Source organism: Trachurus japonicus, chromosome 16, assembly GCF_045865225.1.
Source record: "Trachurus japonicus isolate A0001 chromosome 16, Traja_1.0".
Taxonomy (NCBI): Eukaryota; Metazoa; Chordata; class Actinopteri; order Carangiformes; family Carangidae; genus Trachurus; species Trachurus japonicus.
The window spans coordinates 5176308-5201027 of record NC_140922.1 but is presented as its reverse complement, the minus strand read 5'-3'; the positions used below and the strand labels follow the sequence as shown (position 1 = coordinate 5201027).

Below are 24720 nucleotides of genomic sequence, written 5' to 3'. Positions count from 1 at the left end.
AACCGATACTCCAAAAACTAATCTGAAATATTATTGATTTTCAGCCTAGTGGAATGAAAGCAGGGCAAACACTACACCCCATATTATGGTCTGTTTTTATGAAAGTCCAAAAATCCAGCAAAGCAGTGTTTATGTCTGGCAACAAGCTGGGTTCTTTGAGTGTGTTGTGCTGAGCTCTCGGGGTCAGGGCTCAGTCAGCAGGCTGGTTTGAACCATCCGTTCCTCTGGGCTGGGAGTTCTGTTGTTTTTTTCCCCCGGTGCACGCAGGTCAAATGTGTTGAGTGATTATTGTTCTCAACCTTTGGCTTTTATGCATTACAACATTTATCCACACAACTTTTCACTCACTCAGAGAGAAAGCAAAGGGGAGAGAGAGAGATGCAGCAGCATTAATCCTTTGATTAAGACAGTGGAGGAGGTGAATCTGGGATGTCTAACCACTTCCTCCGTCTGATGTGGGCTCTTTGACTCCGCCGCGCTTTATTCTGAGAGACGTGTGGTGCTGCGCTGACTGACGAGCTCGCTGCAAACACACTTCCCACCATTTGAGAAGGAATCCCACATCGGCGAGTCGAAACCTCACAGATCAATTTTTGTCGAGAGTATTTTTCTCACTTTGTTTAACCTGGGAAAAGTCTGGCTGAGCACATGTGTTCCTGTGAAGCACCGGCGTGTCTCACGCTGACACATCGAGCTGCCAGGTACAACAACACGTAGCTGGACCGGACAGATCTCTGCTGGAGCGGATGGAGGGTAAGTAGATGTGAGAGTGGCAGTCGTTCTTATAGTATTCTTTGTGCTGGATTCCTCAGTTCGTCCCCGTAAAACCGATTGGAGCGAGTGACGGCTCAAACTGGAGGCTTCGTCAGGCCGCGTTCAGACCGAAAATAGATCTGCAGTAAAACAGAAATATGACCCTCACAGCTGTGCTGCGAGGGGGGCTACAGAGGAGATGGGACACTGCAAATCTGCTTTATGTGAGAAAGCCGTATGTTTCTAGACATTTCATGATGATGCTGAGAAGCTAAAACTTATCTTTCAGTTGAAAATATTTGCATTTTCTTTATTTCTTGAAAAGGCCTGGGCAATGAGGCGAAGAGCGATATACAGATGCGTAGTGGGAGTAATCTTAACCCTCCTGTTGTCCTTCTGGGTCAAATGAACCCAATCTGTTCCCTTCCTTCTTTCCTTCCTTCCTTCCTTTCTCCCTTCCTTCTTTCCACAATATTTTTCCTTTCCTTCTTCCCTTCCCTCCTTCCTTCCTTGAACAAATCTGCTCCCTCCCTGCTCCCTCCCTTAGTCCTCACTTCTTTCACCTTCCTCTTTTGATCCAATTGACCTGATCTGGTCCATTCCTCCATCTTTCTTTCCTTCCTTCCTTTTCTCTCTCCTTCTTCTTCCTTCCTTGAACAAATCTGCTCCCTCCCTCCATCTTTCTTTCCTTCCCTTTTCCCTTACTTCTTTTCCTTCATCCTTACTTCTTCCTTCCTTTTTGATACAATTGACCCAATCTGTCCCCTCCTTCCCTTGATCTTTCCTTCCTTTTTCCCTTCATTCTTTCCTACCATCTTTCCCTTTGTCCTTCCTTCCTTTCTTTCGTCCTTCCTTCGTTGACCCAGGAGGACAACAGGAGGGTTAAATTGTTTAATACCAACAGGAAGGACTCTCTAGTTTTTCATTTGTCAGTAAATATGTCTTGTAATCCCATATGGGATGGGCCACAATGGTGGCATGACACGAAAATAAAAAATTCATTCATTCATTCATATACAACAATGAGACAGGATCTCACAGCTCTGCAAGGACAATTACTTTCCTTGATGAAGTGCGGTCCTTGAGGAGGAACCCCAGCAAGAAGGGGGGGCTCATTTATTTTCACTATAGCTCCCTCAAAACATGACGTAATGATGGAAGACATGGCTCTTGTTACACTCTTTGTAATAAAACATCTAAAAACAAAAATCTGTGATCTCAATTGTGTCAGTTTAAGGTCCTAGATGTGAAAAAAAGTTAGTCTTACTGAAATCAAAGGGAGGGGAGGGGGTGATGTAATGTGAGTGTTTCTTTGAGGCAGTCTCAGCCTCAGTTTGGGAGGTGCAGTCAGACAGAGAAAAAAATCTGAGGTTTGTTTTACCAACGCTGCAATGGTTTGTAAAAAAAAAAGAGAAGCCAATTTGAGCTGACAGCTGGATGTTTGCCATTCATCTCCAGCCACACACACACACACACACACATTACAACAGGCTCCTGTGATGTAGCGGAGGTGGCGGTGTGGACGCCGCCCAGGCGCCGCCTCACTCCGTCCGTTTGTTTGTCACGGAGGACGATGTGTTCGGTGTGTGCATGAGACGCAGCCTGACCAACACCAAACAAACCCCCTGTTTTCTCAACACACACTCACACTCCCGACTCCCGCGTCCTTTCATTTCGCTTCTCTGTTCCCTCTTTCATCTCGCCAGCGCCCGCTCACTGAGGTGGCGGGCGGCGTCTCGCTCAAAGCCCCGTTTAGCAAGATGGATGGTTGCAGCTTAAACATGTTTTTTTTCTCCAACTTGGCTGAGCTGAGGACAGTTGAAGGGTGATGTCGTCGCCCACTCCACCGGCCGCCGCAGCTGAGCTGTAAGATGCATTACCAGCTAAGATGATTAGAAAATAAAAAGTCTGCTTAACCCTGCTCAAGGAAGGAAGTTAGGAAGGAAGAAGGGATAGATGAAAGGAAGGAAGGAAGGAAGGAAGTTAGGAAGTACGACGGGATAGGTGAAAGGAAGGAAGGACAAAGGGAAAGAAGGAAGGAAGGAAGGATAAAGGGATAGAAGTAAGGAAGGAAGGAAGGCATGAAGGATGAAGGGAAGGAAATAAGGACGGAAGGCAGGAAGTACGAAGGGAAAGAAGGAAGGAAGGGCAAAGGGAACGGAAGGAAAGGAAAAAGGAAGGAAAGATAGATGGAGGGAGGGAACAGATTGGGTCAAAAAAGAAGGAAAAAGTAAGGACAAAGGGAAGGAAGGAAGGAAGGGAGGGAGGGAGCAAAAAGGATTGTGGAAAGAAGGAAGGGAAAAGGGAAGGAAAGAAAGATGGAGGGAGAGAACAGATTCGTTCAAGGAAGGAAGAAGAAGGAAGGAAGAAGGGAAAAAAGAAAGGGAAAAGGAAGGAACGAAAGATGGAGGGAGAGAACAGACCAAAAGAGGAAGGAAGAAGAAGTAAGGACGAAGGGAAGGAAGAAAGGAAAGAAGGAAGGGAAAAGGGAAGGAAAGAAGGAAGGATGGAGGAAGGGAACAGAAGGACAACAGGAGGGTTAATCCAGTCCGAACGAGAGTCCTGCCACCAACTAAATACACAGTGACAGCCATACAGATGCACACACACACACACAAACACACACACACACACACACACACACACGCTCCACCCTGACCTCCTCAGACTCTCTGTACATCGACACCTTGCTGAGTTCAGCAGAAGCTGTGAACTGGGCTTGGTGACCTCTGACCTCTACAGTTCTCTGAGTGCAGCAGCTGCAGCAGCTCAGGCTGCTGTTCTGTCATGGCTGAGCTGATATAAACCTGTTAGGGTGTCGTGCCAAGCTCTCAGGGAGGTTTCTTTTGGGCTGAGTCCAGGTAGGAGATCACCAGTGTTGTCATTAGAGGTCAGGTGGCAGCTCAGCACAGACTCCTGCTGAGTCTCCCAGAGCCGTCCTCACTCCGAGTCCTCACTCCGAGTCCTCACTCCGAGTCCTCACTCCGAGTCCTCACTCCGAGTCCTCACTCCGAGTCCTCACCGCTGCTGGAAGCTCCACTCCACCTGGAGCCTTAACAACGACACAGCCCCGCTCCGTCCTCCACCTCCTGCTGACTAATGAGACGCCTCTAGAGCCAAGCAGGCTTTAGTTTACACTAACAACCCTGATCCATCACCATTTTGCCTATTACAGTACATAATTCTGAAAAAGCTATATTAATGTATTAGACACCAGATCACATTAAATTAGTCCTTATGTCGCCACTATCAATAACACGGTAACAACTCTGTGTCTTTATTTTCTCTGGGCCACTGGCAGCTCCAGCGTGTTGGCACACAGTTTAAACTTCAAGTGGATAAATTGATGCAGAAACAGAAGACAACCACTTAATGTGGCAAATGCAGAGAGTGCTCAAGATTGATCACTTGCACACGGATCCATTTGCTGAATTCCCTGAAGCTCCATAACTTCTTGGAATCCTTGGCACTATTCCCAGAAACTTTCTGAACTCAGTCGCATTTTTCAATTTCTCCATGTTTTTTCTGCAGAGCTTTTCTTGACAAGTAAGATTGTAAGAACATTGGCACAGCTGAGTGGGTGGGACCAAAGATGATACAGTGCAGGTTAACACACTAATGTGCTTTTTTTTTTTTCTTTCAATTTAACCCACGTTTCTGTTTTGAGAGCAAGATGACACAGGCTTTTGCTGTGACCAGCGTCAATTCAAGAATCACAAGAGAAGTTTTTAAAGGGCCCATATTAAATAAAAATGTCCAAGTGTTTTCTGATCACAGATCAGCTGTAGGTTCTACATTAATACTGTGGACGTCCACAGAGAAACGCACGCAGCCTGTACTCAGATATTGAGCCTTAAAACCAGCTGTCTGGATTTATAGACTTTGTGATGTCACAACAGAGCGTCAGTAAGCCCCACCCACCTTTACTCTCCATTCTATACTTGCAGGATTTGGTTTTACCTAAAAATGGATCACTTCAGAAAGCCAATGAGAGGAGAGACTGATTGAGGTGATGTAAAACTACACTGACATTTATTCAAAACCACAACTTTATCTTCTCATAGACCAACAGCAAAATATGTAGTCAGTGTAGCAGTGGAAACGCCCACGAGGTTACACACTGCTGGAGTGATGTTTACGCCCACAGCAGTTAATAATGTCACTTTTCCAGTTATTTCTTTCCTCTCTCTTTGCACCTCCCAGGATGCACTGGGGCTGGGCTCCTGGGCACACCGGGGACACCCTGATTGTGCATTCAGCTGGAAGTTGGACTAAAAAATTTCATCCGCTCGACGGGTGGTTGGCCCGAGAAGCTTTCCGTGAACTCTTTTGGCTCTGGGAATCCAACATCGCTGCCTGATTTCTGACCTGTTACACCCCCTGCTCAATCATCTCCATGGCAATGAGGCAGCCTAATCCCTGGGAACTCTGAAAATAACTGTGGCGGGCTCCGCGCTCGGGCCGGAGCGCAGAGGAGGAAGAAGAAAGAGCCACCAAAGGACACAGAGACCCTTTCATGTACATGACTAACCTTATCAGACACCGACCTTAGTCCTCAGACCTTGACAGCACAGTGCTAACATGTGGTAACACTCGAAGCAGAACAAACTCAATTATCTGGCTCAGGCTCCAGTGTCTTCCTCTTGTTATTGTAACATCCTGCAGACGTGTGTGTTGACTGCGGCTCCGCTCAGGTTCACAGGATCCTCACCAACATCTCTGTCTTTAAGTTTTACACTTAACAGCTTCACACGGTGACCGACTCTCCTCCTCCTCCACCACCACCACCACGTCCTGCTGAGACCAGGCCCACCGCCCCTCAGCCCCTCAGCCCCTCAGCCCCTCAGCCGTCCTCTAGCATTAAGTCATGGTAAAGGTCAGAGCACAATGGGTCGCTTACAGGCATTAATACAGCAAATATACGAGTGATGTCAGTTATATAGGACAGAGCAGGGGACTCCCAGGGGACGTCCTTTACTGCACTATGGCCTTTGGCACAATGTCATGTATCATTGATGTGCACTTACATAGTAGTTTTCGCATATTTCCATTCAATTATTATTGAATTCTAAGGATTGTTATTGAGTAGTTATAGTTTGAATTCTTCCTCGTTACATTGTTATCAGGAAGTAGCTCCTTTTGTGCTGAATAGTTTATTATAAGTCACTTAGTGACACGTGTTTTATTCAAGTGTTTGACTTGTGCTTTTTTCCTCTTGTGAAACAACAACACACATTTGAACTAAAGATGAACAATAAACAGAGAAAATCCTACTGCAATTGTTTAGACACATATTGTGATTGCAGCAGACTTCTGTTTTTTTTTCCTCTGAAAAAGAACATAAAAATGATTTATGCACAGATGCCCTGCACGAAACCAGAATCTTCAAATGTAAAAGAACAAGCTTGTTTAGTTCACTTCAAGATGTGTATATATACGTATATATATTATATCTAACTTGAGTGTGATGTGTATCTGTGTATATTGTATATGTGTGTGTATATATATATATATATATATATATACACATATACATATATATACAGTATATATATAAAAGAAAGGTATATATGTATATGTATGTATGTATGTATGTATGTACTGTAGGAAGGACGAAGGGATAGATGAAAGGAATGAAGGAAGGATAAAGGGATAGAAGTAAGGAAGGCATGAAGGATGAAGGGAAAGAAAGAAGGAAGGAAGGAAGGCAGGTGTATGTTTTGAAAACATTGTGAATTTGAATGCATCTGTATTTTTGATATGACAGTTATATTATATTATTACTTCATTGTTGTACACAGGGTTCAAAATTAGCGGTCGCCAGTCGCCAGTAGCGACTAACTTTGATGCTTTGGCGAGTAAAGGAAGCCGGCTGACTGGCCACTCTGGCCAGTGAAAAAAATCCAACTACTTGGTTGTTGTTACTGTTCCTCCCGACACGGCTGTGACACTTGGGTTGTGAGCCGGTGTCGTTCAGATCTTAAAGCTCACAACATGTCGTATAGCAATGATTTGTGACCGATTACAACGCTCGTGGCGCACGTGTGTGTTCCTCTCTCTTCAGTCTGGTGTTTGGCTGCACTTTCAATAAGAAAAGTTCCATATGAGCGCGATCAGCTGAGACAGAGCACAATGGATGTGGCATTGATCAGATATCGCAGCGCACATGTTTATTTAACGGCAAAAAAAAACATCGCTCCAATTTTTTTTTCACAGGTCCGGTTGATCAGAAACACGGCTGTTGCCGCCGCTAAAAATACGTATTTTTTTTACATGATGCAAATGAATGAAACAGGCTGGCCGCCAGGAACGCGATGTAAACGGAAATAATATTAGTGGATTATTGGAGCTGGATGACTGCTGCTGCTGACTGTTTTGGACACGGTAAAGATAAGAAATGTTTCCTTTTCCCCTGGCTCTGGGCCAAGTTAATCGCTACCCAACGAATCGATAATCAAATTCGTTGCCAACGAATTTAATAATCGATTTTTATCGATTTTATCGATTCGTTGTTGCAGCCCTAGCTGCCACGTCTTTTTTTTTTCTTTTCTTTTTTTTATTGCAGCGCCGTTATTACAGGTTATGCACATCTATGTCCGTGTAGCTACATTTATTGTCTGATCTTCCTTCATGGTGCACAGTGTCAGTCCTCCTGTGAGACTTTTAGCTACTAAATAATATGACTGAAGGCAGTGGGGGCATGTCGACACGCCCCCATGAGTTGACGACATAAGGAGCTAATAAATAAATATAAATAACTGATAGTATTATTCGGTCAAGTTCTTGTTATAGGTTAATGGTTAAACGGTTAACCATGTGCATCCCTAAAATAAACCTTTTAGGGAAAAAAGGCAAACTTGACTCCTTTATTCCACACAAAAATATGCTAATAGCTATGATATGTGTTAAAAATGCTTATGAGTGTATTATAACAGTTCAACACAATGAAAAATATACAAAACAGCTATACATAATTTTTGGCCAGTAAAAAATCTTTCTGGCCAGTAGATTTTTAAAGCTTACTAGCCAGTTGGCCAGTGAGCAAAAAAGTTAAGTTTGAACCCTGGTTGTACATCATATACAGTATGTATATGTATAGAATGTATTCATGTATTCATGCATCACAGCATCATTACATCCCGCGTTTCATTTGATACTTTCCTCCGCTCCGACCAGTGGAAACTGTGTCTTGACCCGCCTCTGTCTCACTTGTGCTGTGCCTTGATTATATTCAACATGGCAACACACTAACTAGATCTTCTTCTGGCTGACTGCAATTACTGCTGAGGACTAATAGAATCAGGAACCTGTCATTCCGATGTTTGTGCTGCTGATTGTTACATCAGTCAAGATTACATTTGACCATTTAGATGGTTGGGGAAATAATAACACCAGTTTCCAAAACCCCTTTTAAATGTATTAATCTCTGTAGCTCATGATCCTACAAATTGTTTCTTTCCCGATGTGTGTTAATTGAGGCAGTGCTCTCCAGAACGTTCAGTGTTATCTCCCCTCATAGTACTCGCTCCCTCTCGCAGAGGAGTAGGGCAATCTGAGGAGTGAGCCAAGCTCTGATCAGTGTGCACTTTTAATGAGAATCCCTTTCTCTCCGCTGATGTCTGTGGAATATGGAGATAACGGTGGCACAGTTTGCCTGATGGACATCGTCGCCGTGAGCACTGTGTCAGCAGCGGAGTCGTGGAAGGGCCCGTGTCTCCTCCTCGATCCAGATTAAAAGTGACGATGGCTGCGACGGAGAGAATGGAACGTGAAAATGAAGGAGGGAGTGGCAGAGAGAACGGGGGAAGAGTGACTGAACGGTGGGGAGAGAAAAGAAGCTCAAACATCTTTGAGATCCACATGTACTAACGCCAACCCCTCATGAATGTGTTTTTGTTTTTCTGTGCACCTCAAGGAACATTTCTTCTTTATTTTTTTTTCTAAGCTCAATGATGCTTGAAGATGAATGCATGAGTGCACACACACACATCCACTCGCAAGCATTCGCATAGGTGTAAAAATACACAGGAGCTGACACACAAACACACACACATGCACACGCACACAACCCCGTCTTTACGATGTGCTCTTGTCACACCCACACCCAGATTAACTGACGCATATCTGAATCTGTGACTCACACAAGGAGACTAAAACCATGTTTATATATGCACAACACTGATGTATTCATTTGAACATCTCCCGCATTCTATTTCACAGCAATTTCACAACGAGTTTCTGAGCTCGGATTCTTTGCTTGAAGTATTTTGGATCTAAGATAAGACCTTACAACGAGGAGACAAATGATTGTGACAGGAATGTGCCGGAAAAAGGGGCCTCCTTATGTGAAACTCTACATTCAGAGCCAGTCGCCGGCCTCCGTGGGAGGGGCCCTCGTATGTGCACAAACAAAATCTTTCACTTCAGATGAATATTTAACAGAACAAAAAGTTATTCTTGCATCTGCAGCCTTCCCCGTGTGCTACAGTATATTTCTCACCTGCACCGGAGAAGTGGAGGCGGGGGAGGGAGGAGATCTGATCAGCTCCATAACCAGATACAACCCAGACGTGTCTGTGCTTTAGTGCACATTTCTGTCTCAGTCCTCAGTGCAGGTCTAAAAACATTATTTCACCCAAAATTATCACAAACGCATTGTTCTGGTTTTACTCGTCCAGGTCCATCAGACAGCAGCATCTCTCTCCACATGCACACTGAGACCGGATGATTCATGTAACACACTGTCAAAAGTTTTCACTGGGACTGTTTCTCATTAAAAAGTAAATCCACTAAAAAAACTAATCACAGCGACTTTTTAATGACTTATGAAATTCTGTCTCGTAGTTTGAAAATCAACCTCAGCGGGGCAGGGGGGCGGGGGGGGGGCGTCAGAGACGGCTCTGTTCAGAGATGCACCATGAGGAGAAGAAACCAGGCTAATGCCGGGGCCCCCAGTGGGAATAGGGGCCCCCCATAGTCCTTCATATTGACAAACCTGCTGTTTGCCCACACCCCTTAAGTGTGATTATATAAACTATAGATGCAGTGTGAGACATTCATGTACATTGTAGTGTCTGCTGATAGTCTGCATACAGTATGAAGTGTTTAGAGGACTGTAAATTGTATCATCTGCCAAAAGTCTGTGTCACATAAGTTTAATCACTCAGTACGTTTACATGCAGAGCTTAATTGAGCTTTGCTCAAAATTCAATTTTGGCATCTAATCGGACTTCTGTCCTTGTCCCAGTTTACATGCAACAGAGAAAATCAAATAACTGACGTGTCCACCTCCTCATGCAGCAATATGTGTCGTTTCACCTGTTGACTTTTCTATCACAGAGTAAAAGCCCAGGTTCGGGCTGAGGATAGGATACAAATGACGGTCCACGAGCTTCCTTTCTCTCTCTCTCTTTCCCTTTTTTTTCAAAATAAAACACAACCTCTCGCTGGTCGTGCTGTGTGAAATGCACTGAATTGGCGTCTCTATTGTCCAGATTCAGTCCGATAAAGGCGAATACATGCTGAAGAAAATCGATTTCCAATCGCATTATCTGGATGTCTTCATCAGAGTTGGAGAATTAGTCGGACTAACGCGTTTACATGAACTTCAGTTGTCCAGTTATAGTCAGATTAAGGCAATAATTAGGTTTTTCAAGTATCATGTACATACTGAATGTTACTATATACACTACCAGTCAAAAGTCTGGACACACCTTTCTTTTTTTTATTACGTTCTAAACAGTAGATTCATACTGAAGACATCAACACTACGAAGGAACACATGTGGAGTTACTGTATGTAGGAAACAAAAAACTGTAAACAAAGCAGAATATGTCTTTTTATTAGATTTTTCGAAGTAGCCACGTTTTGCTTTGATAACGGCTTCTTCCACACTTTTGATTCTGTCATTAACTTCATGAGGTCGTCACCTGAAACAGTTTTCCAACCATCTTGAAGGAGTTCCTGAGCACCTGTTGGCTGTTTTGACAGGTGACAGACAACACTTTTTGCTTTAATTAACGTTTCTGTGTTTACTATATAACTCCATATGTGCTCCTTCATACTTTCATACCTTCATACATTACTGTATAGTTTTGTATCTTCAATTTACAATGAAGGAAGTAATGAAAAAAAGAAAGAAAGACCACTGAATGAGAAGGTGTGTTCAAACCTTTGACTGGTAGTGTGTACTTCTATGACATCATCATGTGTTATGAGGCTGTCTATCACAGTCATTTCCCCGGGTCTAAAAGACCTACAAGAAACCTGTGTGTCTGTAGCTCAACATTCCTGACAGAAGCAGGCGTCCTTCATGAGGTCACGTTGTCCAGGCCGAGGACAAACTACCTTCACATCTTCAGTAAGACCTCATCGAATAGGAGAGCGTCTTCTCCTGCAGCAGTGGTTAAATCCCCGAGCCGAGGGAGGGTGTTAGATTTCATTTCAACTCTATTTTAAGCAACAATTTAGACCATACTATATACTGTACCATTTGCAGCACAGATACAGTGAGGGGATGTTTGTTTTTTTTATGTGTATTTATTTTTGTGTTTAATCTTCCAAAGCTGTGAGCCCCACAAACAAAAATCCATTTACCTCCATGGTGCTGCAGCGGGGCTCACAGGGGGGGGGGGTTTAAAACAAACAGAAATAACCTCTGCAGTGACAAACACACAAATCCACACGTGGTGCCCTCACCGTGGCTGTTGCAGCGGGACGTCTCCACCAGCCGGTTGTCCTGGTCGTAGCACACCATGGCCTGGTAGCGGTAGCCCTGTCCACACTCCTTGATGTCCCCCTGGACCTTCATCCCCAGGACGCTCTCGGCCCGCCCCCCCTCGGGCAGGATGCAGTCGGACCAGTTCCCCACCGGCTGGGCGTTGTACTTATCGCAGGGGCAGTACTGGGTCTCGCTCAGCGGATACATCTGCGTGTTCTTGCACTTGTCTTTCTTCTTGCTCCTCCCTGGGGGGGCAGAGATGGACAGAGTACTCGACCCCAGTACTTGAGTAAAAGTACAAATACTACTGGTCAAGATTTACTCCGTTACAAGTAAAAGTAGCTCAGTCGACATGTTACTCCAGTAAGAGCAAAAAAGTACTTGCTTTTAAAGGTACTTAAGTATCCAAAAGTACATGCTTTTAAATTCACTTGAAGTAAAAGTAAGAGTAAGAGTACATTTCTTATTTTTCACATCAATGAATTACTATAATTTTTTCTAAATGAATGTAAGGAGCTTTTAACTCTTGTTTCTGAGAATGAACTCTTTGAAAGCAGCTGCACTGATGTGCTGCTTTTAGATCCACAATGTTATATAAAGCTGCAGAAACACCTAGAAAAACTAATTAAGTGAATGGGATCATAAGAGGACAGCAATTGTCATTTTCATGTTTTACACCCCCCAGCCCCCCACACACACATCAAGCAAGGCATTTTCTCCCCTTCACTGAGGGGACAGGACTTTGTCCACAATTCAATGCTGTATTTCAATGCTGTATTTATGTGGTACCACAGGAGATTACAGGCAAACGTTGATAAAACTAACAATTCTTTAATTAAGTAATGCAGATGTTTATTAACAATCATTTAACTCTTGCGTGAAAACTATAACCGAATGAACCTGCACCGTCCAACTCACTCTTACTTTTCAGCCTTCCTAGAAATTAACTCAAGTAAAAGTAAAAATATTTGTCTTGGGAATGTATTCAAGTAAGAGTAATAAGTACCAAAGAAATCTAATACTCAAGTAAAGTACAAATCTTCTAGATATGTACTTAAGTACAGTACTCAAATAAATTTACTCCGTTACTGTCCACCACTGCTGAGGGAGAGGAAGAGGAGGGAAGAGGAGATGAGCCAAACTAAACCGCCTTCGGAGAGGTGACTGTTGTGGTGTTGGTGGATTTCTGTCTGACTTAGTCTGATCCTGACGCGCTGAGGCCGGTCTCGTGGCCTGGTTGGGTACAGTCTACTCACTGACACATCCTGACTGCGCTCACAGAAATGGTTTCAAGCAGAAACAACCTGACATTTCTCATCCTCAGACATGTCAAACATCATGTCCGTTGATGCAAACAAACTTGTTTTTTTCTCTGGTGGCGGTCTATCATTAGGAGCTGCTTGCCACACACATAAAGAGAAGTGGCATCTCTACCTGCAGCTCCCAGACTCTCCTGTCTTCTTGTATTTTACAGTAAAATCATTTCAGCTCAGGTCTGACAAATTTGTGACGTTTTGCTCCACTGGCTGTCTATTGTCTTATTATTTTGGATTAAGATAAGACCACGGAGATGAATAAGAGGGTACAGACTTATTTTCTCACTAGGCCCCGGCCAACACTTAACATATTGCTGATAACTTCTGCCAAACGTAGCTGCGGGAATTTGGATGAAACTACAAAATCCACACTCGCTCCTTTGCTCCTTTTCTGAATTAAAGCAGAGCAGCTCTTCAAAGAGTCTTAACAAGCCTTACAGGACCTGGCCGCTCCGCCGTACGCAGGCCCACGGGTCAAAAGATACTCAACATTCACAACAGGGGGAAAATAAAAGCCGTTCAGAATCCACTCCCTCTCTGTTTCAACTTGAATTCCCGGCCCCCAGGATCCTCTGGTGGAGGTGCGTTAAAGGGATAGTTCACCCAAAATTGAAATTCCACTCATTATCTACTCACCCTCATGTGGACTAAGGGCTGGGAGAAGTTTCAGAGTCCTCCGTCCCTTCTCTGAGTTACAGGGGGTCTCAGCGTAGCAGTGCATGTCCATATGACGGTTGCAAATGGATACCAACTGTCTTCGTAACGAAAAGACACACCAAAAAACATCCAAATACCTCCATGCTGCTCGTATGTAATGTCCGTCTTGTATTGAAGCCCCGGAATGTGAAATTGTCCCGAAAAAAATTAAATAAGTCTATGTTTTAAGCTTGTTTTGTAGCGGAAGCGCCTCTTCCCGGTTCGTCAAATTTGAAGAGGAGCTTGGAGAAGCTTCCGCTACAAAACAAGCTTGAAATATAGACTTATTTCATTTTTTTCGGGACAATTTCGCATTTCAGGGCTTCAATACAAGACGGACATTACATACAAGCAGCATGGAGGTATTTGGATGTTTTTTGGTGTGTCTTTTTGTTACGAAGACAGTTGGTATCCATTTGCAACCGTCATATGGACATGCAGTGCTACGCCGAGACCCCCTGTAACTCAGAGAAGCCACGGAGGACTCTGAAACTTCTCCCAGCCCTTAGTCCACATGAGGGGGAGTAGATAATGAGTGAAATTTGAATTTTGGGTGAACTATCCCTTTAATGCATTGCGCCGCTAGTGTTGTTGTTTTTTTTTTTTTGCTTTTATGGTTGTGACGTCTCTCTGGGGACACGCTGATGGATAACAAAGGCTGAGGAGTCATTTCATTTGTTGCTTTTTAATCCCACCGGAGCATTTAACTGGTGAGAACTATGGGAACATATTTATGACCTTGTGTTTCACTTTACTGCACTTGGAGTTCTGCCCACAAACATTACCCCCCCTCACACACACACACACACACACACAAACCGCCTCGTGCCTCATCAACACTTAAACCACAGTGCAAATAATCTTGTCTGAAAGGAGTTGACATCAACAGGCCATTGTCGGTGCTGTGCCGCTCTCTTGTTCTCACCGATCAATGCCCTCTTTCTGGTGCGGACCCCCACGCAGTCAGCTGTGCAGGACGAGAACTTGGACCAGTTGGTCAGCTGGCAGTCATCCTGGCAGGGGAGCTGACAGCGCTGAGTGATGGCGGGCATGGCCTTGGCGAATTTCAGACACTCGCTGATGTCGGCCTGCGTCCCGTCCAGCTGGCGACACGACACAGCTGGAAAGAGGGAGAGGAAGCGGTGTCAAAAAGGCTCCATTAGAACGTGTCGGACCGCTGCAGAGTTTGATGCTGATTGTTTGCGCCGCCGGACTGATTGATAGTCGGAGCAGGTGCTGAAAAAAGTGCAGGACAAAGACGGATGGTGATAAAGCAGGAAATGAGTCAACGACACATGACTGTGGGTCTGGCTAGGTGGTAATTATACTTCACTTCATTTGTTCCATGTGCATGAATAAAATGTCATTCTGAGTCATTCTGCACATACGTACGTACTTTTCCTTTCAATAGTTAGAACATTGTGATGATAAAATGAGTTTCGGAAATTTGCTTCCATTGTTGCTACGTCTCAATTCAGTAGCATCATCCTTTAAAGAGGAACTATGCAAGATTTTTACCTTAATTATGCTACATTTTACCTTACTGAAACTGCTGTGGAGTAGCTACTAGTGCTGGTTATATAAATGACATGTAACTTGTTGAATTGAATTGAAATGAACTGATTTGAATTAACTCATTGAGTGCCATTGACGTATATATATACGTCAAATGCAGTTTTCTGCGACTGGTTAAGGGGGGGCGCTGTTGCGCACACTGTGAGTAATTTTAGGGCTTCTGGGATGTGTAGAACGAAGAAGACTGTAGATCAGAGCAAGAAGTGAAGAAGAAGAAGAAGAAGAAGAAGAAGAAGAAGAAGAAGAAGAAGAAGAAGAAGAAGAAGAAGAAGAGTGCGATCGGTACGGAGATAAAAAAAAAGTTGGAAAAAGTTGGAGAGGGTGAGGGGGCAGCAACTGCAGAAGAAGTAGGAGAGCAGGCATCACTCTGCAGAGTAGGACTCCCACTTGTTGTATTTTTGTTGGTTTTTTGGGGTTTTTTATTGTACAATGAAAAAACATGTGGAATTAAAAGGCTTTTAAATTTTCAGCCCCGTCGACCTGGAACGATGTGCAGAAGGACTTGAAACTGACACATCTTGTAACTCTGGGTGAATTCAGGTCAATTATAATAGACAGAGAATTGAGCTCAATCAGACTGTCTGATTGCGTTGTTTATTCATGTTTTCCTGAAATGTGTGATTGTATTTTATTTGAGTCTTGTGTGATGTGCAACTGAGCTGTTGTGTGCTGCCGTCTTGGCCAGGTCACTCTTGGAAAAGAGGTTTTTAAATCTCAATGAGTTTTTTTTACCTGGTTAAATAAAGGATATTGATTAAATTTTCAGATGTCTTACATGTTTTTGAAGCCAAAATTAAAACGGATAAATCACTGTTTTTCTTGAGAGACTCTCTTTCACAAAAATGCATTTTTCCTCAGCTTTCTAGAAAAAAAGTGGTCTTTTTGGTGCAACCAGGCTCTATTCAACTTAAGATAAATCAAGAATGGAACAAGGTACAAACAAATGTTTTTTCCCTAGTTAAATAGAGAGTCTCCTCTTCCCTTTGAGCTGTTTGGTGTTTTCAGAGTCATAGTACAAAATATTCTGTGGGTCTTGAAATATTACTCAAAATGCCCCAAAACGCTGGCACAAGGCACTGACCATTTTATAAAAGGGCTGGCACTCAAATTGAATTGAATTGAATTGAATTTGAATTTAACTGAGGCTCTCTGCCTTCCACCTAGCATGTCTTTGCTCTTGTTTACGACAGATTAGACTACACAAATATACATTTCTTAACGTATGAATGATAAATAACGTTATCCACCACTCCATGGATTGCTTTCTGTCCGGCTTCGTTGTAAACAAATGCACATGGCCGAGAGGAGGGTTAGCAAAACAGAGGAAAAGAAATCAGACTTGCATAGTTCCCCTTTAATCTTTGCAAATTGAGAACCACCCAGACTGGACTGTGTCATTTCAGAGCTTCATCCAAATACTGTGGAAAAATACAACATAAATACAGTACATCAAAGACCAGAGCAGATCATTTCTGTTCAGCCTTCTATATCCTTCTGCTAATATGTTAATAAAGGCAAAGCTAGCATTTATCTCAGGTCAGACAATAGGAAGCTTGACCAATTTATAATGATTCAATATTCTAGCACAAATGACAGGATATAACATGGTAATTATTGTGCTTGTGCAAACACATTTAGATACAACCAGGCTAATTGTTTGCTCAATCATGCTAAACTAAGCTGACCTGCTACAGCCTGTAGCTTAATTCTGTATCTACGGTAGTAAAGATAAAAGGACGACATCAGTCTCCTCATCAGACTCTCAGGGAGAAGGCTCCCGCCCCCCTTTGATTGAGTTTGGATGATTTCTGTATTTCTCTCTTGTAAATGAGTATTTTTACATCATGGTGTTGCTCCTCCTGAAGGAACACTCCTGTAACTTACCATTGCATATCCATAATTCAAGCGATTGCACTTGAGTCCTTTTCTCAGAGCAGATGAAACTCCTCCAGAGCTTCACAAGATATTATATGTCTATTTTCTCAGGCTTCCACAGGCACCCTGTGACTAATACAATTACTTTGATATGTAAAACTGGTGTAGTGCCCCTTTATGTAGGCCCTTACACTTCTTCCCCCCGCTGGTGAGCTACATAACATCAAATATAGATTTAAAGAGGGGGAACTAAAGAGTTAATGAAAAATAGATCAGAACCGTGCTCCTCACATTAGATCTCATGAGGGGCTAAATAACAATTATGAGCATGGCAGACACACATGCATTTGTTTTGAAGCCCACGAGTCACTTTGTCTTGGCTTGCATCAGCCCGTTCTTTGTTCTATCAATTAAGGGTATTACTTGTGTTGCTGCAGTATTTCATTTTCCTGTGATGCAGACGTTCTGCGAGGCTGTACCTTCATCGAAAAATCAATCCCTAAGCACATTTTCCTGCTGAAACCCCCCCCTCCCGGGCCCTGCGATTGGTTTGGAAAGCCTCTCTGTCTGATGGTGTGTGAGGTCAGGTCTTGAGTGTGTGTACGTGCAACAGAGAGAGAGAGAGAGAGAGAGAGAACAGCACATGCTCCCAGGTGTTGTGTGTCTTTAATTTTGCCATGACAGTGATTTCTCTCCTCTAAGGAAAGCCTCTGTTCAGGTTAAAGCAACACGGAGCGGGGGAAGACAGTGTGTCTCATTTGGTTTCAGTCAATGACAAAATGATTTCTGCCATTTACAAGTGTCAGAGGTGTAAAAACAAGTGCAGGAGGGTCTGGACGTCAGGTGTCACATGGCGTTATGTCAGCGAGGGGCCGCGCCGTGCAGGATCTGTAATAGCGCCGCGGGTCCAGGTGATTTTATACGGAGATCTCGGCGCTTTGCGATGAATAAAGACGCCTCGTTACGCCTCCTCAGCTCGTTTACTCTGAGCCAGACAAAGCCGATGCGATGCAGCTGCGGTCAGCGACTTATAGATCCATTGCTGATGTGGAGAGCACAACAGCGCCGGAGTGGGCCCGGCCGTCAACAACGTTCAGTGTTTGTACATTCCCCCTTAGAGTGAAACCTTACAGCATTGAATAGACTGATTATTCCGTCCATTACTGTAAGTTAGCCAAGAAGAAACTGGAATATAAGCACTAATAATGGCCCTCTATAGGAGCTGGGATGTAATGAAATTGATCATTCTGCGTGACCCTCCGAAATTGGATTTTTCTGAAAGCCTCCCAGGACGACCGGGCACATCCATCCTCCATCAAAAGAAAAAAAAAAAGGGAATACGCTTTTAAAGAGGGAGAGCCACATCCCCTTTAAAGCACTTGTCACTTATGTGTTGTGCCCATAAGAACAAGAGGTTGAGCTGTCGCATGCTCCTGGCAAGGAGCAGCATCTTCTCCCAAATTTCAACATTCGATTAAAATTGCATGACAAGAGCCTGAGGTGGGAAGAAAACCAGCAGAGAGACAACCCCAACTGTCAAACGAGTCTCAAGAGGCACCGTGCTGAGTTGTGAACACATTTCCTTCCACACTTAGGAGGATTACAAAAAATAAAATAAAAATAACCAGAAAAAAAAAACTCTTGTTGATGTTTTTAGGGGTGTCAGCTGCAGTTTATGTTGTTTTCTTCTAAGTGGGAGGATTAGATGTGTGCTCTAAGTAAATTGGCCTTTTCTCTAAACCTTGGCACAGCCCTCCTCTGCCTCAGGGCCACGCTGCTGTGAGGAGAGGGTTCACTGAGGAGGCAGAGGGGAAACTGGAGATGAAGAGTTGGGCTTCTTTTACCTCTGGTCTGAAGTCCTTGTCCGCAGGTCTCCTGAGCACTGGGGTTCTCCTGTCTCAGGAACCACGGGACCAGCTGGCACTTCCTCCACTTGTGGGTTTTCCACCTGGAGTGAAGAAGGACATTCAGAGAGACGTCAAGTTTGACCGATGTGGGCCGAAATTTATTATCACCTCAGTATTACACCTCAGCATTACTCAGTGACCTTCACATACAGCTGTGACACTGAAAAGTGCTGTGACACCTGTTACACTTGAACATATTCCTAGACATAATCATGGCTCCATCCACAGCAGTGATGGGAATAACAGCGTTATAAAATAATGGCATTACTAATGGCGCTACTTTTTTAAAGGGATAGTTCAACATTTTGGCAAATTGGCCCATTGCTATAATCCCTATAGTCATAGCAGTAGGTTACCTTTAATTGTCGGTGCAAGCTGTTTTTAGTTTGGCGGAACAGAGCCACGAGATGCTCAGAGCTACACTACGGAGGCTCATGGGATTTCTGGGTTTCCCTCATCAAACTCATCAAATACACAATCCAACAACTCCAAAACGCTCTGGTGGACAACACGCATCAGCGGTTTTGCATGAATTTCCCTCTAAAACAACTCTGTCTGGTAACGTTCTGTTATTATCTCATAGCGTGGTGAATGTGCAGGTCACAACTTGTCCACCAGAGCGTTTTTGAGTTGTTGGATTGTGTATTTTATAATGGAAACCAAGAAAATCCCATTGGCCTCCGTAGCGTAGCTATGAGCAGCTTGCGGCTCTGCTCCACCATTCTAAAAATAGCTTGCAACGAACCTACTCCTAACACTATAGGGATTATGGCAATGGGCCAATTTTCCAAAATGTTGAACAATCCCTTTAAACAAGTAAGCAAATAAGTTACTGTTTCCCACGTTGCATCGCCATTAACATTACTGACAATAAAATGCGCCGTTACTTGACTTAAGAAGTCCCGTCACAAAATAATACACCCGTTAAGGTGTACGTCACATACACATTTTTTTTCAGTCCATCGACTATTTGGAAAAAAGCTGTTTATCTGGAACTAACCAACTCACTCAGTATTCCTCCACACAGAGAGGTCGCCTGCCTGTGTGGAGGAATACTGAGTGAGTTGGTTAGTTCCAGATAAACGGGAGGTTAGGGGGTTAGGGGGGCGAGTCCAAGTATTTTTATTTTAAAAAGTAAGGCAATGGTTACTTTTCATGGTAATTAGTTACTTTTATAATGTAGTAATTCAGTTCAGTAAGTCAGTTACTTTTAGGGGAAAGTAACTAGTAACTATAACTAATTACTTTTTTAAAATAATGTGTTTAACACTGATCCTTAGATATCAATATGTTTGTAAAATACGTTGCTCTTGTCACAAAGTCACATCTAAAGATCCCCATCACACCGTCTCCTCTGCACACAAACAGCTCATTCCTCACACTGATTCACCAACACTGACAGAAAACCTCTATCTAAACATCAGTATTATGGGATTCCTCCCGTGTCTTCACCTGAAACCCGGACACACGGCGGGCGCCTCGCAGTCCCTCTCCTCCTCCAGCACTTCAGGACAGTCCTGTCCCCCGTTGGACGGCGGCTGGATGATAAGACGCTTCCTTGATTGCTTTCTCTTCACGGCGTTTCCAGCTGCACACACACACACACACACACACACACACGGACACAATTCTCCAGTTAAAAAGAGAGAAATGTCTGCATTGGAAAAGTGATGAGAAAAATGTCAAAATGATAAGCCGGGCTGCTCTGGTTAATAGTCCTTGAAGAATGGTCTTGGAGACCACTACTGCTAAATCTAATTGACAGCTATCGGAGACAACACGCACGTCTGATTAGTGGGGATATCAAGCCAGCAACGATGATGTAGAAAAATCCCATTAGAGCTTGGAATTGACTCGTATTAAATTTATGGTATTTACACGTGTGGAGATGCCCTGGAGTAGTTCATTAAGATGAAACGAGCCTCTGGGTGCTCCTGAACCCAGCTTTAAACCTTTTGTATGTGGGTGGTGTGTAATTCCCCCGCACAAGGTGAAAATATCAACAACAGCATCACATTTAAATACAACGGTGGGCTGGTGGTGCAGTGTGCTCCGAGTGGAGTGGAGATTTACGCTGCGGTGTCACACCAAGAGGTCATAAAAATATGGACAATAATGATTTGGGGCCATAAATCAATATAATGTATTTGCGGCGGCAGCAGCAGCTTGGGGCGAGACAGAGGTGACCTCCGACCAACGCCGTTTCCCCTCTCACAGCAGGAAAACCATAACAACGCCGCCGCACTCGCTGACACTTGTAGCCACGGGGCCGGTCGGCTGGCCGGGCGCACTGAAGCAGGTCAGCCCAAAGACGGTCTAACATGCCAACCTGTCAGACTAATTATGTGCAACCAGACGTGAGTGCACGCGTCTGTGTGGTGGCTAATGTGTCTGGCTCTAATTCGCCTCCGTACTTATTCTACACCATTAAATCAAACTTGTGTCTGTGTGAAGCTCCAGACTGGGACACAGTCATGTTTATTTGATGAGTATTGTTTATTATGGTATTACAGTTCCTTATGTAAGTCCTCAAGAATGAAAACAAACACTAAAAGCATTTGAAACCTGCAGCAAAATGCAATTTTTCTTTTTACTTATAACAGCCAGACAGAGTAAAACCTGTGTAAACCACGAAGGGAAAATAAAAGAAATAAAGGAAAACAATAAACCTGAGAGTTTAAAAGAATAGTTCACCCAAAATTCAAATTTCACTCATTATCTACTCACCCTCATGTCGACTAAGGGCTGTGAGAATTTTCAGAGTCCTCCGTGCCTTCTCTGAGTTACGGGGGGGTCCGCGCAGCAGTATTTGTCCATATAATGGTTGTGAATGGATACCAACTTTCTTCGTCCAGAAAGACACACCAAAAAACATCCAAATACCTCCATACTGCTCATCTGTAATGTCCCTCTTGTATTGAAGCCCCGACATGAGAAATTGTTCCGCCGGTCAGTGCAAATCACAGGAAGAGCAGTGAACTGAGACACTGGGAGCTTCCGCTACAAACAAGCTTAAAATATAGACTTATTTAATTTTTTTCGGAACAATTTCTCATGTCGGGGCTTCAATACAAGACGGCCATTACAGATGAGCAGTATGGAGGTATTTGGATGTTTTTGGGTGTGTCTTTTTGGACGAAGAAAGTTGGTATCCATTGACAACCATTATATGGACAAATACTGCTGCGCCGACCCCCCTGTAACTCAGAGAAGGAACGGAGGACTCTGAAAATTCTCACAGCTCTTAGTCGACATGAGGGTGAGTAGATAATGAGTGAAATTTCGATTTTGAGTGAACTATTCCTTTAATAACCATGTCAGTTTCCCAGAGATCTGTCTGAGGCTGAGTCATCTCCTCTTTTACCTGCGTCACATGTAACAGGACACGCTGTCCAGTCGCTGAACGGGGTCACGATGCAGTCTTTCTTGCAGGGCAGCTGACACGGCCTCACCGTGCTGGGCCGGGGGCCGTCTGGACACCTAGGCAACAGAAAACAGACACAGCGGGGGGGCCGTGGAGTCACTCCGTGGGGGGCCCAGACATATCACCAAAAACACCACAGCAGAAAAAGGTCTGAGGGCCAGAACCATTGAATTATCTCAACATACAGCAGCGGATTTTTCTCTTTCAGGGGATTTTCAAGAAGAACACTCAACCTCCACAAAAAGACCGTTATTATGACTGAATCTAAGCCGGGGTAAAAAACCACCTTAGGTAAATATCACACTCACATCAGCGGCTGCCTAACAAGAGCACCTCGCCCCCCCCGCTCTTTGGAGGAGCAGAATTTGTGCTCATTTCCAAGCTGTGGCAGAGTGAACCTGTGAATTCACTCTCAAATGAATCCAAAAATATGTCTGGTGGTGGGCATGTTTCTACTGAGCAGCAACAGGAAGCAGCAAGTTAACAAGAGAGAGAGAAAAAAAAGCTTTGCACATGACAGTGAGATGACAGTGAGATGAACGTGTCGTCAGGAGAAGACACCAACACCCAACCCATAAAGATATACAGCAACAGCCTTTTATTAACACTGATGATATCAATACACTTGGCTCGGCGCTTCATTGGACTCATGAAGACACATAGTAAAAGATCATTGAGCAGAGTTTTTACAGACTGAGAGAATACAGTACAGTGTGTAATCTGGAGCATCTTGGCCATGGGTGCAGATCCCAGGGGGGACGGGGGGGGACACGCCCCCCCCCCCCAATTTCTGAAAAACATGAATTGTCCCCCCCAATAAAAATACCCCAAATTATTCAAAATTGAACAAATGTATTTTCAGTCTTCACAATCTTCACATTTTAGATTCACATCTAAAAACAAATGGTTGAAATGGTGGAACATAATATTTGACAAATGTATTTCTGACTCCACATCCCATCTCTGGTCTCCTCCACTACGATGCACATGAATGAGTAGTTCCTTACACAGACGCTGATGACATCAGCAGGCGTTAAAGAAACGACCCCCTCAATCTTAGGATTCATATCATATTCATCCATATGAATTAATCATGTATAAAGCAGTCCCATACACGGGGATAAAAGCAAGATGGTGAGAAAAATTGGGGATCTGGGAAGGTCGGTGGGAGGTGAAAGATAAGAATGTGAGTAGACATTACATGTCCGAGACCCTTAAAATTATAATTTACTAATATAACAGCAGTGATATGCGTTGTTGGTTGTTTAGGACAAATAAACAAGAAAGGTAAGCACTAGGGGTGGGAGAAAAAATTGATTCACATAAATATTACGATATCTTTTTTGACGATTTTTAAATCCATCCATCCATCCATCCATCCATCCATCCATTGTCCGCCGCTTATCCGAGTCCGGGTCGCGAGGGCAGCAGTCGGAGCAGGGATCCCCAGACTTCCCTCTCCCCGGACACTTCCTCCAGCTCTTCCGGGGGGACCCCAAGGCGTTCCCAGGCCAGCCGAGTGACGTAGTCACCCCAGCGTGTCCTGGGTCTTCCTCGGGGCCTCCTCCCGGTGACCCTAAAAAATTATAATTTACTAATATAACAGCAGTGATATGCGTTGTTGGTTGTTTAGGACAAATAAACAAGAAAGGTAAGCACTAGGGGTGGGAGAAAAAATTGATTCACATAAATATCGCGATATCTTTTTTGACGATTTTTAAATCGATTTTTTTTTTTTTTACATACAGAGAGTAAAGGGTTTGGAAAAGGGTTTAAGTTCACTTTATAATGGAGTATGTTAATTTCTAGGCTCCTACAGTATTTGTGTGCAGATAAATGTTAAAAATGCAGACTAAAAATTGAGAGAATCGGCAATATCGTAGAATCGCAATTTAAATCGAATCGCCATCCAAAAAATCGTAGAAGAATCGAATCGGGAGAAAAGCATATCGTCCCAGCCCTAGTAAGCACGATAAATGATTCCCTGTGCAGGACTTTTAGAATGATATGGTGAGCCTCTACCAAGTTGTGATTTATGGTGGCATGTTATGAGTTGCATACGGACAAAAAAAAAAAAAAAAATCACTTTTGTGCCCCCCCCCAATCCTGACATCGGATCTGCACCCCTGATCTTGGCGATCAGCAGGTGCAGCATCTTCCTGTGACCACATGGACAGGTAATCAGGTGTGATCTGTGACAGCACCTACATGTTGTTGTTGTTGTGATTTCTGGTCACTGAAGGTCAACATGTTCTTTTTTGTTGTTGTTTTTTTCCTGTTCACCCTCTCACCAGGCGAGTCGGTCTGTAAAACATCACCTTGTCCTCCGTGACTTCCACACGGTGAGGACTTCACTGACATTTAAAATTGTTGACTGCCAGAAGTCTAAACCCTGCACTCAGGCTTTAATAAATATCTCTGTGGAGGGTTTGGGCGCAGCAGCCGTGCAGGTAT

At 43.8% G+C, this 24720-nt stretch overlaps 1 protein-coding gene across 1 annotated transcript in view; it reads right to left on the bottom strand.

Annotated features, from left to right (window-relative positions):
* Nucleotides 1–24720, bottom strand: part of thsd7ab (thrombospondin, type I, domain containing 7Ab) — a 204359-nt gene that overhangs the window by 60225 nt on the left and 119414 nt on the right. Inside the window, exons 10-14 of the mRNA XM_085803520.1 lie at nt 22207–22322; nt 20295–20430; nt 18780–18883; nt 14411–14605; nt 11452–11718 (exon numbers count right to left, since the gene is read on the bottom strand). Coding sequence (XP_085659646.1) covers nt 11452–11718; nt 14411–14605; nt 18780–18883; nt 20295–20430; nt 22207–22322 — 818 coding nt within the window. The remainder of the gene's footprint in view (nt 1–11451; nt 11719–14410; nt 14606–18779; nt 18884–20294; nt 20431–22206; nt 22323–24720) is intronic.